Consider the following 15993-nt stretch of genomic DNA (forward strand, 5'->3'; position numbering starts at 1 on the left):
TATTCTGTGTCCTCAAAATAGATTATGGTTTGGAAGCACGGCTTGGCTTAATGCTTTATTTATGTTCAAAAGTTGCTCGTTTTCCACATACTTTTAAAGACTTCTGGAGGGGAAGGGGTTAGTGTGTATGTCTAGGATTTGGAAATATAGAAGCCAATTTAAATTGACTCAGAACTGTAATGTGGTACTGTCAGTCTACTGGGGTAGAATTGCTAATGCATTTAATGGAGTGCTTTTTAACAACCCAGCAGGAGAAACAGAAAGTGGGACAGGGTCAGTGGAAAGACTGCTTGGGTATTTGAAATTCAAGCAGTAAGACCTGAGAGACTGGAGTTCCTCCCCGATCCCAGAACCGTAGTGCAGAGCATTATTCTTAGATACAAAGATTGGGTGTGGAAGCTCCGCTGTCAGCCAGGTACCTCCATCCATCAGACACCCATGTTAAGGCTAAGTAAGATACGTCCCATAGAACTTTACCTATGGCAGGGGCTCCCGGGTCCCACCAGTCTGTCTCTCTTTCTGCTTTCTCTTGCTGGGACTTTGTGTGCTGTTTGGAGATTCTAAATATTTTACACTGATGTTTCTTTATCTTTAACACGTTGCTCTCTCTTTGTGCTTCAGGGAAGATGGTGAAAAAAGTCTGTCCTTGCAACCAGCTCTGTAGTAATTATCTTTTCTTTCTCTTACTTTTGGTCCTTGATTGCAAAGCCTGTTATCCATGAGTTCTTGGAACCCTGAAGCTTCACAACATCCTCATTCCCAATTTTCATCTAGTTCTGCACCCTTTTCTAAGGTTTTTTAACATGCTTAATTGCTGACCACTGGCGGATTAAGAAATCACCTCATAGTCTGCTCTCATGTGATGACCCCCTGTGAGCTGGCTTTGTGACAATTATGGATTGATAATGCCCATAATATATAGAGAGATCAAGGATGCCTGGCTCTTTTGGGAAAGAGAGTCCTTTAGTCAGCAGATAATGTGCCAGCCACTGTTCCGCCCACTGGAAAATCGGCACTGATCCAAACATAGAAAAGTCCATATCCACGCATCATAGTGGGAGACATCTGCTGGATTGGTGAAGAGAGAAGCACTACTTTATAGAGTTGGCTTCTTAGACTGGTGGCTTCTCATTAAAGTGCAGACTGTTCAACTACCCAACCGGCCACCTAGAGGGTCAGTCAGAAAACTGACTAGTATTTGGGATACTAGGCAATGAGCTGTGACTCAGAGTAAGTTATTGTTACTAGGATCTGGTGGTGTGGTGTGTGGGAAATGTATTATGGCAGGAGGAAATTTAAAAATGGATTTTGGGTGGTAAAACATACACTACTTCTTAGAGCTTTGCAGCAGAACTGAGAACGGTTTCAAGGTTACTCATTATATTCTCTGGAAGGCAAGTAGCATTCTCAGAAATATCTGCATTACAGGTAGTGTTCTTAAACCATTTACCACTAAGATGGACTAAATGCACTATCCATTCTCCTAGCTTTCATAGTCAAGTCAGCTTTTGCCAGGCGTTAATTTCTGGCCAGAGTGGGATGTGTTTATTTCCTTTAATGGGAAAGCCTGTTTTCAGAAGCCAGAATGAGAAGGGTAACTGTATGGTTGACCCCTCCCCCCATCATGGTGTATAAACCCCACTTCAGAATCCAGTAGTGTGTAAGACGGATTAAAATGAAAAATTAAATTTGGTTAAAAAGGAGCTTCACGGCATCAGAGGCGACTAGAGAGGTGTGACTCTGAGCATGAGCTCTTTGTGAATAAGCACTGTTCACCTCTACTGAGCTTCTTGTATTTGGCTTTTAATAGTTCTGCTCACTTGTGATTGTTTCCGGTTTTCATTTTGATTGTCTCACTCATCATCAAGCTTACCAAGCAATTATTATTCAAACAGGAAAATAGTCCTCATGCATGTGATATGCTTGCTTTCTAGATTTTATCACTGTCACGACTGCCACCCTCATTGCTTGTGCTTCCCCACCGTCTCTCTTGCTTTTCAAGGCAGGCTGTTCCTGTGCCTTTATCTTTTTCCACTTGGGTTTCCTGTACCGTAGGGGAACTTACTCTTCCCTTTACGCTGTATGTGCAGTAGCTATCCCCTTGCGGCTCCAGTGGGCACTAGGAAGTGAGCTAATACACACACTGCAGTAGATCCATGTCTTGCCTTGGTGGTAAGAAGCATGTGACCTTCCTCACTGTGCAGCTTCACCTCAGAATTAGCTATTACTCTAATACAAACATGTTTGTGTGTGCCGTTCCCGGGGCAGTGGGGTTTAAACTTGACTTGAGACCAGCAATGGATTATCAAGGGCTTGTAAATGGCAGAGTTGCTTCGGGCATGCTGCTGTGCTCTGGTGCTGCTTGGGCCTGGAAAGCAGGAATATGTATGCATTTTTTTTAGCCCCCAGCATTACTTGGATATCTGAAGGCCTAGTGGCTCACAACTTACCTTAGTAGCTTTTATTTATTCTGCAGCAAATGTGAGATCTGGTAAGAAAGTGGGGGGTGAGGAAGAAAAACAAGATCATGACTTTTCTTTCCCTCTTCCCTAAAACTTGCCTCTTCGAATAATCTTCAGTGTGCCCTCCAGCAGAGCCGAAATCAGGCAGGACCCCTTCTTCCTTTCTCATCAAACCATAGAAATAGAATTCCTTCATCATAACCTCAAAGCTTCCTCCTTCCCTTTGCACTCCTACCTCTGCTGAATGTTCCTGTTGCTTCCACGTGCGAGTGCTTGCTCTTCTGGGAAGGAAGGGGAGGGGTGAGAATTCACGAACCAATTGAAACTGAGGTCATCTTCAGGAAAACCATGTATTCCTGGAGTTGAACGGTTCAGGCACACCACAGAGAACCTTCCTCAGGAGTAATCTTGGTTCTTAACTCAGGCAATTGGGAGAGGTCAAAGCCTTCATTCCTCCCGAGTTTATGTTTATGAATTTGTGTGTATGAGTCCAGGTGAAAAAGGTTTTTGAACAGAGCATGCTATCTCTCCTCTTGCCTCTTTCTGTTAAAGAATGGCTGAAGACTGTGGCATAGCATCCACATGGTTTGGGAACCCCATCTTTTCCTGGGCCAAGCAATCTACCTTTGCATTCCTTTAACTCCTGCTTTTAACCCTGCTTCAGGGCTCAAGAAATCCTCTTCTTTTGCCCTGCATTCTGCAGCATTCTAGAGCCTCACTGACCTTAGCGCACCTCCCTCATCAATGTGGTCCTGGGAGTAGGGTACTAAAAGTAAGTTTCAGTACTCTAAGATACCATGTGAATGGGCTGAAAGAGGTCCCTGCCTGTTTGTGCCTACTATCATCCAGAGTTATTTAGCCTCATCTGCCACAACTCCTGAAGAGAGTCTGTTTTCATTACCCTGTTATGTTATGCCAGAACATGTGGCTAAACAAACCCTTGGACCTTTCCCCTCTCGCATGCCTTCCCAGCTTATCCTCTCCTCATTCAGTGGCTTGCCATTCATCATCCTGTGAAGTTTTCCCTCTTCCTGACGTTCTAACCCAAGCTTCTTTTAATGGTTGTATTCTGTTGCTTCCTCTAATTCTAGGGACCAGTAGCACAAACACCGTTGGGGGAGCAGTGAACAGCCAAGCCGCCCAAGCTCAGCCTCCTGCCATGACGTCCAGCAGGAAGGGCACGTTCACAGATGACCTGCACAAGCTGGTAGACAATTGGGCCCGAGATGCCATGAATCTTTCCGGCAGGAGAGGAAGCAAAGGACACATGAATTACGAGGCAAGTCTTCCCTTTTTGTCATTTTCCTAATCTAGCAGAGTATCGCTTAGCACACATCTGAAGCAGAAGTGGTATCAACTACCTAGCTAGTGCTTAGCCTTTCATGCTGTAGCCTTCTGTAGCAACCCAGTTACCCTTGTCTTTGAATCCCTAGCTCCCTCTTTGTCAACTCAGTTTTTTCTCCCCTTTTCTCTTAACGCCCTGAATTGCATACACGTATATACACATGTACGTGACTCTGCCCACTTCCAAGCGCACCCTTACTTGGCAAGTGTAAAGAGCCAATAATTATGAAAGGTTTGGTTTTGGTTTTACTATACCCTGTAAGGCTCGAACAGCCCCAGTTCTAGAATTAGATTTCAGTACCACCCATTTCACCTCTGGGTTATACCCACACCAAACTTGACATGTAGTTGTCTTGTTTTCAGGGTCCTGGAATGGCAAGGAAGTTCTCTGCACCTGGTCAGCTGTGCATCTCCATGACCTCAAATCTGGGTGGTTCTGCCCCCATCTCTGCAGCATCAGCTACCTCTCTAGGTCATTTCACCAAGTCTATGTGCCCCCCACAGCAGTACGGTTTTCCAGCTCCCCCCTTTGGCACTCAGTGGAGTGGGACAGGTGGCCCAGCACCACAGCCACTTGGCCAGTTCCAGCCTGTGGGAACTGCCTCCTTACAGAATTTCGGCATCAGCAATTTGCAGAAATCCATCAGCAACCCCCCAGGTTCCAACCTGCGGACCACTTAGACCTAGAGACATTAACTTGAGTAGATTTGGGGGCAGGAGATGGAATGCGGAAGGGTGGGTGGGTGGGGGGGACGGGAAAGTAGCCTATATACTAACTACTAGTGCTGCATTTAACTGGTTATTTCTTGCCAGAAAGGAATGTTTTTAATACCGCTTAGAGCCCTCAGAATTGAGAATCTCCCTCCCCCTTCACCATTTATTGGAGTGGAACAAGAAGAAAAGAGCAGCTTTCTTGTGATGGGGCGGCTTCAAACCATGCTTTCCTGTTTCTCTACACCCAATAGTGAGGGCTAGAAAAGAGAATCATTTATCAGAAAGCTACGAGAGAGCTCAGTGGAAAACCAAACCCCATCTGTATTTTCAAATGGGTGGAGCTCTTAATTTTGGTACCCACCCCAAATCCCTTATTCCCTCAAGAATCTAAACCACAAGACAAAAACAAAACAAAACAAAACAAAAAAACTTTTGGGCTCTCTCCTACCCTGTTCCCCCCTCCCTTTTTTTTTTTTTTTTGTTTCTTTTTTGTTTCTTTTTTTTTTTTTTTTGCTTTAGAACCCAGTGAAAAACACCAGGGGACTGAGGTTTCAACCCTTTCTTATGATAGGTCATTAGTGCTTTAAGCAAATGATATTAGCAGCTTTGACTGCAGCATTAGCAATTAGGAAAAAAAAAAAATTAAGTCCCCTGCGGACATGTAACTTTGCCATCAGTTTTGATGTGGAAACACTGTGATATATAAATGTTGTTGGACAACAGTAGTTTTAAGAGTAAAATATGAAAGGTTTAAAAAGTTGAAAAAACAAGCTCTGTCCTTTACTTATTGAGACACTTTAGCTTTTTCCTTTGTATTTCCATTGTAGTAGGTAAATAAATGTGAATGTAAGATTGTATAAATTACTGTACTTGAATACTTCTGTTCTCCCAGTATTGCTTGCTGGATATTTTAGTGCCTTGGACTTCTACTGCTTCTGCCATTAGCACCAACTTCTCATCAGACCCCAGATCAGCAGAGGGCGAATGAAAGGATATTAGGTCCATGTGACCCCAGCAGAGGATTATGCCAAAGGGAAACTGAAAGAGTTTTTTTTTTCTTTTTCTTTAAGTCATTCAATTTTGTCTAGAGCAGGTGTAAGATGAGCAGGGTGAGAAGTTAAGTTGACATCAGTGGTTGAAAGCAGAAAGTTCTGTTTCAGGAACAGTAAGGAGGGGTGTAGTAACAAAATTGAGCAATTTAAAAGCTTAAGGGTGGTGTGTGATAAATGAAAGAAAAAGAAAGACTAAGAACGGGAGAACAGACTTGTCAGGAAGATGTGTGCTGCCTGGCCCACAGGGTGCCATGAGCCTTACTTAAGCCAGGCTTGACAGACAAGACCTAGTGGAAATGGCTGAATATAAAGGGAAGGGGGTGGGGGCTAGTTTTTAAGTTGGGAAACGTTGATAGTGAAAAGTTACAGATGGAGAAAGATGCTCTAAGAAAAACTTTGGATTGCTTTCCTCTTGTTGCAAATGTATCATGCATTTCTCAGCTTGGGGTACTGTATTTTGTGGAAAGTGGACCCACATCTGAATTAAGCATTGTAAGAAAGAATGCTTATTCCTACTCGTTTCCTGTGTGATGTCCAAATGGTTGCAGGATCATAAATCTGTTGTGCCACCTCTTTTTCTAGAAATGCAACTGATATTCTCACATTCTCATATAAACAAATAATGCCCTTAAGTAATAACTGCAACCAATCAGTATTATGTAGTGCTACGCCTAGTTGTAATGGGCAGTTCTATTATTTTCAGAGCTTTCAGGAAATACTCTAATTGGCTATGTTTGGGATCTCTATTATCTCCGAAGATGGGGAAAGAAGCTAGGACTCCTAATTTTTTGGGTGCTTCTTCTCTTGACTCTGGAGTTGGGAAATGGACACATTTCCAGCCTCTTACCCACCTCAGCGGCACACCCCAGGAATCACCACAGTAGGGGAGCCTGGTTGGCTGCCTTTCCTGTTGGTCCTTCATGGGCCTTCTTTTCTTTAGTAAGTTAGCCTAGGTCCCAAAGATGCAAGTGAAAGCTGAAGGTTTAGAGAAGTAGAAATGAAAAGGACAGGGGTTCCAAGCCCTGCTTCGAAGTTGTTTACTTATTTATTCTCTGCTTAAGATTCTTGAGGAGATGGTGAGAGTCAGGATAGAACGAAGAAGGTGCCAAGTAAATGAGAAACAGACCACCTAAGATGAATGAAACCGTACTTTCTACCAGAGGACGAGGGAGCCAAATGCAGCACATAATGTTTTGTTATTTTGGTTTAATTTTGAGATCACTTACACACAAAAAGTAAGAACTGGTTTTATTTACTGTTGATTTCTTTTTCCCCTCCTGTGGATGAAGTAACTGAAGCCTAGAGGAATGAACTAGTGCTACTGAACTGTTTAAATTATTTTTGTGTTAATAGTACACTTTGAGTATCTTTTTCCACATTACAAAAATCTTTCTGAATTATAAATGTTCTCCTTACATTATTTAACAATGTACACTGTTTAAAAAAGCAAATAAACAATTCAAACCTTGGGGGTTTCTCAGCAGCCGTTAATTGTACATTTTGCACTAACTCTGGGTGTTGCGCTTCTTGTAAGATTGCGCTTTGTGCTTCAGTTTGTTACCTTTGTAGACTTATTTAATGAAACCATTCAAATAAACCAAACTTGCTTTTGTTGAGCCGTGGGGTTTTCTTTCCAGCAAATGCCTTTTTCATGATCTCATTAGCTCAGTTTTGAGTTGTGTGCAACTTATAACTGGATTCCTGACTCCAGGAACTTTTTTAAAGCAGCAGTTCTGAACTAAACTAAGATTATTCTTCAAGACAAGGGAGAGATTTTTTTTCTGGAAAAAAAAATGGTAAGGATGTCAAAACCAAAAGATGAACATATGACCAAATCCATGTAATGAGACCTAAGATAAAGGGGAAATCAGGGTAAGCTAGCGCCTCTTCATCTTCCATAGGAATAAAAATGTCTGGCTACCTCCCTGTACTTTAAGAGTTCCTTGCATCGGGTTCATAGCTTCCCACAAATGGATCTGTGATCTAAAAATTAATAAAAGCCACAGCTTGAAGATGAGAGAAAAGGCACAGCCCAAGATGCATCTTAAAAAGAACCTGCAAACTCACTCATTATGGCTGGGGTGGGGGGGATTATGAAACATTTGAAACTGAAAAAAACCCATTTATGTTAAGATGGGTTATATCTCACATCTGAAATGGAGAAATACAAACACCCACTTTTATTTTTTGTTACAAAGGAAAATTTATTTTGCTTTCTTAAAATGCCTTTTCTTTGGTCTTAGAATCTATTTCCTTGATTAGGTAAAAAACTGCAGGATAGTGACACCATAAACCTTTAAACAAGAGATTATCATAGATGAAGACTGCAGCCTGTATTGATGCAAGGTAGTTAAACACCATGGTAGCTTTTGTTCTTGGAAGGATACACAGTATGGCGTGGACAACATTAAACACTGAGCGCCAAGGTGAAAGGCAGATATTACAATAATTTCACATAGGCAGCTGTAAAAGTTGGTGTTTAGTAATATTGCTTGAAGGCAGGTAGGCACTGGGGATTCCTAAAATTTCCATACATACTAACATAGTAGTTTAGGAATAAATAGTGAAGAACCTCAAGAGCCAAAGAAAAGGTATTTAATCTCAGAGCCTCCCCGCTGCAGAGTGTTACAAGCTTTCTTAGAGCGCTTGTTTTCTGACTGCTCAGCTTTACCTGCAGAAGGCTCCAATAGTCAAATCCTCTGGTAAAGTTCAGAACGAAGCAAGGTAAATCCTTGGAAATAAAGTTCATTCCCTAGGAATGATGAACAGTTTTATGACCTAAAAGTAGTCTTCGAAAGTCCCTTAGTGACAAAGTCCAAGGATGTGACCTGAGCCTCCATTAGGATGGATCCAATTTCCTTTTCTTCAAGTCCTGGTTCTTCCCATAGATACCACAGTTTCCTGTGGGAGAAAAAATAATTTAAATGTGGCTGCTGTGATTTTTCAAATAAAGAATAAACTAACAGCTAATAATGTCTGAACTGTGTTAACAATCCTAACAAACTAAAAAGCCAAGAATGAAAACTGTTACGAGGGCAGATCCCTCTGTTAACGCTAGATCCAGTTGCAATAACCAAACACGATGGGCCTGATTTAATAAGGAAAAGCTCTTCATTCATTTCGTGGTTAAGCTTCCTACTACTATCAAGGGTTACAAGGGGTTACACCTCTAGTCAGGACCTCAAAGGAAAAGCTGTGGCTCATAAACCAGTTGTCATTTTCTTGGACTGCTGTTCCTCTGGCACGATAGCACCCACCTTCTTCAAATGGAATGTCATGCTTCCTTTAAAATGCAGAGAATTAAACCCAAGTTCTCCCTTCAATTTTTGTTCCTAAACACTTCGCTACCTGTTACATCTCGGTTGCTGTTGTGAGTTTGGAGGTGCGAGAGTCCAGATTTTGCTTGTGGATTCTGGTGACAGAGGTTCTGTGGGGTCCTGTCCCAGGTTACCACCTGGTTCTTCAGGACTGGTGTAGCAGAGGTCTGGAGCAGTTCTGCTTTAGACAAGGACTTGACATCACTGTCGTTTGCACCTGGATCCATATCCCACATTCCAAGACTGTCTGCGAGGCGAGGACCGAGATGAGAAAATGCAGCATCAACCAGTGTTCTCACATAAAGCACTGGGGAGAACTGGTCATGAGAAATTCCACGTCGTGCGTGGCCTAGGACAGCACCTGAGATTTCTCTTGCCCCTACCCCTAAAAGTACAGTGAAGCTTCTCTTAGGACAACAGAGGAGTTGGGTGTGTGCTCTCAGAACTGCCATCAGTCCATTAGGGGTCCTCTTTTTCCCCAAAACTTCACGGGGCTATCCAACAGATAAAAATGAGGGTTTTTATGCCTCTTTTAAAATGTGTTAGTGACTACCTAAAGTGCATGTCCTAGGTACTTACTGATCAATGCTTAGGGCATGCCCAGAGCTCTTACTGACCTGTAAGGAAGTCCTCTGTGAGTGGTTCGGAAACGGCAGTTACGGGAGTGCTGTGCTTGGGAGGAGGTGCTGACAGTGCTGCTGGAGTTCAGAGAGCGACAGCGAGCGAGAGCGAGAGGAAGGACAAAACCACAGGGTCACTTAACTGTTGGAGCGAGCGCCTCAGAAGTGCAAAGCTGCCTAGAGTTCCACCAGTTCCTCGCGCAGCCAGGAGGAGATTCGCAATTCCTGATCCCCGTCCCTACCTACAGATCTACAAGAGGCTAAAAAGACTGTTCTTTTTTCCTTCTCACCAAATTGGGGGGTGGGGGGGGGAGTTCATTTCTCCTTAAGCAGCAAAAATAGAGGGGTTATTAGAAGCTATCTGGTCCACTTTTTACTTTTTAAAGCTATAAGCTTTGTTCCAAAAATCTTAAGCAGAAATTCAAAATGTAAAACCAATATAAACCGCGGCTCTGGCTGTGGGATCCGGGGTGGGAAGCAGCCTCCCCGCCAGGAGTTTGTGCAATGGTTTGGAAGCTCAAGATCCAGAATAATAGTTACTATTAAGAACATCCCCAACACAGTAAGCTTCCCACATTAAGCCTGTCAGTGCTGAGCGGAATATTAATGAACTAAACACGAAGAAAGTCCTCTGAATCTTTCTTAGGGAGAAGCTGGGCAAAAATTCAGCTGGTCTGGGATAAGCCCTTTCTTTGTTTCTGCTCTCTGGGAAAGACAAAAAAAAAAAAAAGTCTGCTACTACCACTGGGCCTGGATCAAGTAAACTGAAGTTCATGGATGAAGGACAGCCCAAAGCCCCCATTATTGTCAAACAATTCTGCCTTCTACTCGCGGACTACTGAGAAAGGCTTTCTAGCAAACGCGGCCAAAGTACCTGAAAGGAAAAAAACCGTTCTCTACCCTGAAAGGTCTAGTTCTAGATTATGTCAAGGGCCCTTTCCTTCCCTAAAAAAAGGAGCGTCTTTAAAAATGGGGAAATGCAGGGCCGGACTTCATGGTCCTAAGTGCTTAGACTCCTCTACCATGCGTGGAACCTGAGAGAAGTCCTACGAGGGCTGGTTGGGGGCGCACCCCTGCTCCCACCCTTCTCACACACCCGGAGTCTTCTGCTCCGCCGCCAGAGCGGACAACTGCGCCTGCCGCTGCTCCTCCATTTGCTGCCGGAACTGCTGCTGCAACCGTTTCTGGCGGAGCTTCCGCTCATTCGTGGCATCGCTCGCGGCGGCAGGCGGCCGAAGGCTGCATCCCAAGAGAACAAGGCGGGTGAGTCCCAAGCGAGTGCAGGGAGCCGCGGGCCGGTCCGCGGGGGGCACACAAACCACCGCGCTGGCTCAGCCCGTGAAAATGGAGGAGGGGAGGACGGCAAGGGAACCAGGGCCGCACCGGCAGCTGCTGGCCTTCTCCTCCTGCACCACAGTGGGCGGATCATCTGAGCGGCTCGGTCTGCAAGGCGAGGTCACCTCCGGTGGTTCGGGGGCTGCCAGAGCCACGTTCCGCTGGCAGCTGCTGTATCTTGCTTGTTCCACAGATGGTTCAAAATCTTGTCTCTTTGCTCTCGTTAGATCCACTTCAAGAGGCAACTAAGAAGGGAAGAAAGGGGCTAAATACCTTCTTCCAACTGCACTTGCCCTCTTTTGTCCCTGCCTTCACGATCTAGGTTCCTGGAAAATGGTATCTGACAGTCCTCCATCCATCATTCCCTCTAGGTCCTGAGAAGCTGAGACAACGGATCCACACTTCACCTTGTATTTTTAATTACAGGGGGAGAAGTAAAACAATTTCGTGTTCTACTTTATACCATTCTGTATTAATCACGTTTTGATAAAAAGGAATCTTACTTTTTATGATTCAGGACAAATGGTCTGTAAACCCTAATTTCAATCTCTCGTTGTCAGCCGGATCTGTCTGATGCTGTCTACTTTTTCTCTCTTTTTCATGGAAATGATCACACGGACTCTTTGTCGAGGCCTACCCTTTCTCTGCCCTTTCTCCCAGGGCTTCCCCCTAAATACAACACTCATCACTGAAGAAGCCTCCGGTTGCTGTGGCACAACTAAGTGTCCTTCCAATGACAGGAAGAGGAAAACTTGCAAAGCACAAGGTGTAGGCTGCTAGCAATCTCCCAGTTTGGGGTCGTTCCTGCATCTCACCAAATGTGAGAATTAACGATACTTCATGGCATTTGGCACAATGTTTTACTTCCAGGCCCTAAACACTGCAGAAACCCAGAGCTTTTCACTTGGGAGAACTTCTCTCTCAATTCATATCAATAGAATAACTGAATAGGAGAAATTGAGATGACCACCATTTTGATAAAGATAACCTGAAAATGAAAATTGTATTATGAAATTTCTTATCTACATTGGAAGGTAAATAAGTAGGTTAAAAATAAATGAGCTTGCGGGGCGCCTGGGTGGCTCAGTCGGTTAAGCGTCTGCTTTCGGCTCAGGTCATGATCCCAGGGTCCTGGGATCGAGCCCCGCATCGGGCTCCCTGCTCAGCGGGAAGCCGGCTTCTCCCTCTCCCACTCCCCCTGCTTGTGTTCCCTCTCTCTCTCTGTCAAATAAATAAAATCTAAAAAAAAATTAAATTAAATTAAAATAAAATAAATAAGCCTGGGGCACCTGGCTGGCTTAGTCGGTAGGGTATGTGACTCTTGACTTTGGGGCTGTGAGTTCGAGCCCCCATGTTGGGGGAAGAGATTACTTAGAAAATAATAATAATAAATTTTTTTATTTGAAATAAAAATAACTGAGCTTATGCTACAAGGATGACCACTGAGGACATTATGCTAAGTGAAGTTAGGGCAGTCACAAAAGGGCAAATATGTATGGTTCTGTTTATATGAGGTATGTACTTAGAGTCAAAAAGCAAGACAGAAGAATGGCAGTTGCCAGGGGCTGTAGGGGAAGAGGAAGCAGGGAACTGTTGTTATAGTTTCAGTTTTATAAGAAAAGAGTTATAGAGATGGATGGTGCTGATGGTTGTACAACATAACGAAGGTATTTAATACCACTATCTGTTCACCTAAAATAGTTAAGATGGTAAATTTCAGGTTTTTTGTTGTTATTTTGTTGCTTTTGTTAATTTACTTATCTATCTATCTATCTATCTATCTATCTATCTATCTATCTATTTGGCAGAGAGAAAGAGAGCACAAGCAGGGGGAGTGGCACGCTCCCCGCTGAGCAGGGAGCCCAATGCGGGGCTCGATCCCAGGATTATGACCTGAGCCGAAGGCAGACGCTTAACGACTGAGCCACCCAGGCACCTCAAGATGGTAAATTTTGTTCTGTATATTTTACTGCAAGTAGAAAAAAATGGGGAAAAAGTGAGCTGTGAAAAAAGCTTAAAAGACGCACAATGCTGAGTGCTGTCGAGGATATGGAACAGCTGAAACTGTGTATGAAGTTGTACAACCACACTGGAAAACTGGAAGAATCTGCTAAAATGAAACATGCCTATCCTCTGACCTGACCCAGTAATTCCCAAGATAAATGGGTGTGTATGGCACCAGAAGACGTGTACAGCAGCCCGATTCCAAACAACCAAGAACTACCAAAAGACTCCACTGTCTACTATGAAGTCAGAATGGAAAAATGAGTTGTGCTGTGCTCATGCAACAGAAGAGTGTACAAGGAAAATGCTACAGGCAACTTCAATGCATCTCGCAAACATGTCGAATGAATGCCAGACAACAAAACAGTCCATATGTTTGGTTCCCAAAAGTACAAAAAGTCCAAACTAATCTATGTTGCTAAAAGTGGTTTCCCTTAGTAGTGATGAGAAGGAGAGGCCTTGGCAGTGACTTCAAGGGACACTATTGAGACTTCTGGGACACTGGTAATGTTTTACCTTGATTCTGATGTTGGTTAAGTGGATGTGTTCATCACACTGAATGTTTATGATTAGTGGACTTTTCTACATGTTTATATGTACCCTTTAATACTTCAGTGAATTTTTATAAAGAACAATTTCATTTATATAAAGTTCAAAAGCAAGAAAAAAAATCTACAAGGCTGGGGCACCTGGCTGGCTCAGTCGTTAGAGCATCCAACTCTTGATCTCGGGGTTGCAAGTTCAAACCCCATGTTGGCTCTAGAGATTACTTTTTAAAAAAAGAAAGAAAAAAATCTATGAGGCTGAAAGTCAGAATACAGAAGTCAGGACAATAGTTACTTTTCAAAAGAGAAGGCAAGGTAGTGAATGGGAGGGGGCAAATGGTACCCTGGGGTGCTGGTAAGGTTTTAGTTTCTTATCTGGGAGATAAATAACTCTGTTCACTTCTAAAAATTCATCAGGCTGTGCCATTACAAATTACATAGTTTTCTACGTATATGTTGCACTTCATTTTTAAAAATCTTTAAAAAAATAAAAGAGTAAAAAAGAAAAGGAGAAGGATGTTATCAGAATAGTACACTCGGAAGCTCCAGGCGCCCCCTCCTCCTAGAGACACTGGGTTAACAATATACAGACTAGAATACCTTTGTGAGAACTCCAGTGACCAGCTAAGAAGCTTCAGGCCTCAGGCCAGCATAAAACCAAAACAAAATTCCAGCGAAAGGGGTAGGAAAATTCATGGGGGGCATTTTGCATGCCCACTCAGGCCCCTGCCCCTGCCCCCATCCAGCATAGAGCAGTACAACCAGGAGGAAACTTCCCATCCTGGGCTGTGCCCCTGGGATGGAAACAAAAGAGTAGATTGTACCTCCGATGCTGTGGCTGGTCTGGGGGCTGCCCAAGGTATTGGTTTCTGTCTCACCTGACTCAGCACACTGATGGGACCAGCAGAGTTTGAAAGTCACTAAAAACAGAGATAAGCACCAGAACACATTGGACCTACGGGTGCAGTCAGATGCCAGGAGCAGAAGGAGATCCTAAAAGTTTTGGGAGGTCCTAGGACCTCTAGCTGGGCTGACTGGTGAAGGTCTTCCCCTGCACAAAACCAGTACATAAAGACTGGGAAAGGTGGTTGTTTTCTCAAATGCCACATCTCAACAAAAGATCACAAGGCATAGAAAGAAACAGGGAAATGTGGCCCAAACAAAGGAACAAAATCATCTCCAAAAACTGACACCCCCCCCCAAAAAATGCAATCTATGTGCTACCTAACAATGAATTTAAAATAATGGTCATAAAGATGTTCAGTCGGCTAAGAGAGAACACACACAACTAAATGAAATCAGGAAAATGATGCATGAATGAAATGAGAAGAATATCAACAAACTATAAAAAAGCAGCTAACAAGTTCTGGAACTGAAAAATATAGTAACAGCTGAAAAGTTCACTAGAGGGGTTTTATAGCAGACTTGAACTGACAGAAGAAAGAATCAGCAGCATGAAGACAGGTCATTTGAAATCTCCTCATCAGAGAAGCAAAAAGAAGAAAGAATGAAGAAACATGACAGAGCCTAAGGGGCCTATAGGACACTCGTCTCGCTATATATTAAGAGTCTCAGAAGAAGAGAAAGAGAAAGGGGCAGAGAGATTATCTGAGGAATTAATGGCTTAAAACTTCCAAAATCTAAGGAAAGAGAAGACATACAAATTCAAGAAGCTCAAAAAACTACATCTAGGACAAATGCAAAAGCCTCACACCAAGGCACATTATAATCAAACTGCCAGAAAGCCAAAGACAGTACCCTAATAACAAACTACCAGAAAGAAAAATTAAGAAAACAAACCCATTTATAATTACAACAAAAAGAATAAAATACTCAGCAATAAATGAATCAAGGAGGTAAAAGACCTGTAGAGTGAAAACTATAAGACATTGATGAAAGAAACTGAAGAATAAATGGAAACATATTCCATGCTGTGGATTGGAAGAATATTGTTAGAATGCCCAACAAACCAAAACAATCTCCAGATTCAGTGCAATCCCTATCAAAATTCCAATGACATTTTCCACAGAAATAGAACAAACAATCCTAAGATTTGTATGGAACCACAAAAGACTCCAAATAGCCAAAGCAAACTTGAGAACAAAGCTGAAGGCATCATGCTACCTGATTTCAAACTATATTATAAAGCTATGGTAATCAAAACGGCGTGGTACTGACATAAATACGATACCTAAAACAATGGAACAAAATAGAGAGCTCAGAAAGAAACCCATGTTTACACGATCAACAAATTTATGACAAAGAAGCCAAGAATGTACAATGTAGAAAGGACAGTCTCTTCAATAAATGGTGTTGGGAAACTGGACAGCACATGCAAAAGAATGAAACTAGACCACTATCTGACACAATACACAAATATACTCAAAATGAAGTACAGACTTGAGTGTAAGACCTGAAACCATAAAACTCCTAGAAGAAAACACAGGAGATGAGCTCCTTAACATTGGTTTCAGTGATGACTTTTTGGATCTGACACCAAAGCAAAGCCAACAAAAGCAAAAATAAGCACTACTACATCAAACTAAAATGCTTCTGCACAGCAAAAGAAACTGTCAACATGAGGGTGCCTGGGTGGCTCA

The 15993-nt window shown here is 42.9% G+C and overlaps 2 protein-coding genes across 28 annotated transcripts in view; one reads left to right on the forward strand and one right to left on the reverse strand.

The window, feature by feature from the left end:
• The window catches only part of WNK1 (WNK lysine deficient protein kinase 1), a 151413-nt gene extending 144225 nt beyond the window's left edge, over positions 1-7188 (forward strand). For 9 of the 19 annotated variants that reach the window (XM_027593599.2, XM_027593602.2, XM_027593601.2 and 6 more), the window contains 4 exons: positions 622-663; positions 2580-2606; positions 3554-3741; positions 4170-7188. In XM_027593599.2, the coding sequence (XP_027449400.2) occupies positions 622-663; positions 2580-2606; positions 3554-3741; positions 4170-4487 (575 nt within the window). In that variant the 3' untranslated portion in view covers positions 4488-7188. The remainder of the gene's footprint in view (positions 1-621; positions 664-2579; positions 2607-3553; positions 3742-4169) is intronic. The other 10 variants (XM_027593617.2, XM_027593609.2, XM_027593610.2 and 7 more) reach the window with 3 other exon arrangements.
• Positions 7189-7365: 177 nt separating this feature from the next.
• RAD52 (RAD52 homolog, DNA repair protein) overlaps positions 7366-15993 on the reverse strand; it is a 37339-nt gene continuing 28711 nt past the window's right edge. For 6 of the 9 annotated variants that reach the window (XM_027593623.1, XM_027593622.1, XM_027593620.1 and 3 more), the window contains 5 exons: positions 10893-11089; positions 10606-10748; positions 9507-9587; positions 8921-9136; positions 7366-8473 (listed from right to left, as the gene is read on the reverse strand). In XM_027593623.1, the coding sequence (XP_027449424.1) occupies positions 8412-8473; positions 8921-9136; positions 9507-9587; positions 10606-10748; positions 10893-11089 (699 nt within the window). In that variant the 3' untranslated portion in view covers positions 7366-8411. The remainder of the gene's footprint in view (positions 8474-8920; positions 9137-9506; positions 9588-10605; positions 10749-10892; positions 11090-15993) is intronic. The other 3 variants (XM_027593619.1, XM_027593626.1, XM_027593625.1) reach the window with 3 other exon arrangements.

This window comes from Zalophus californianus, chromosome 9 (assembly GCF_009762305.2).
Source record: "Zalophus californianus isolate mZalCal1 chromosome 9, mZalCal1.pri.v2, whole genome shotgun sequence".
Taxonomy (NCBI): Eukaryota; Metazoa; Chordata; class Mammalia; order Carnivora; family Otariidae; genus Zalophus; species Zalophus californianus.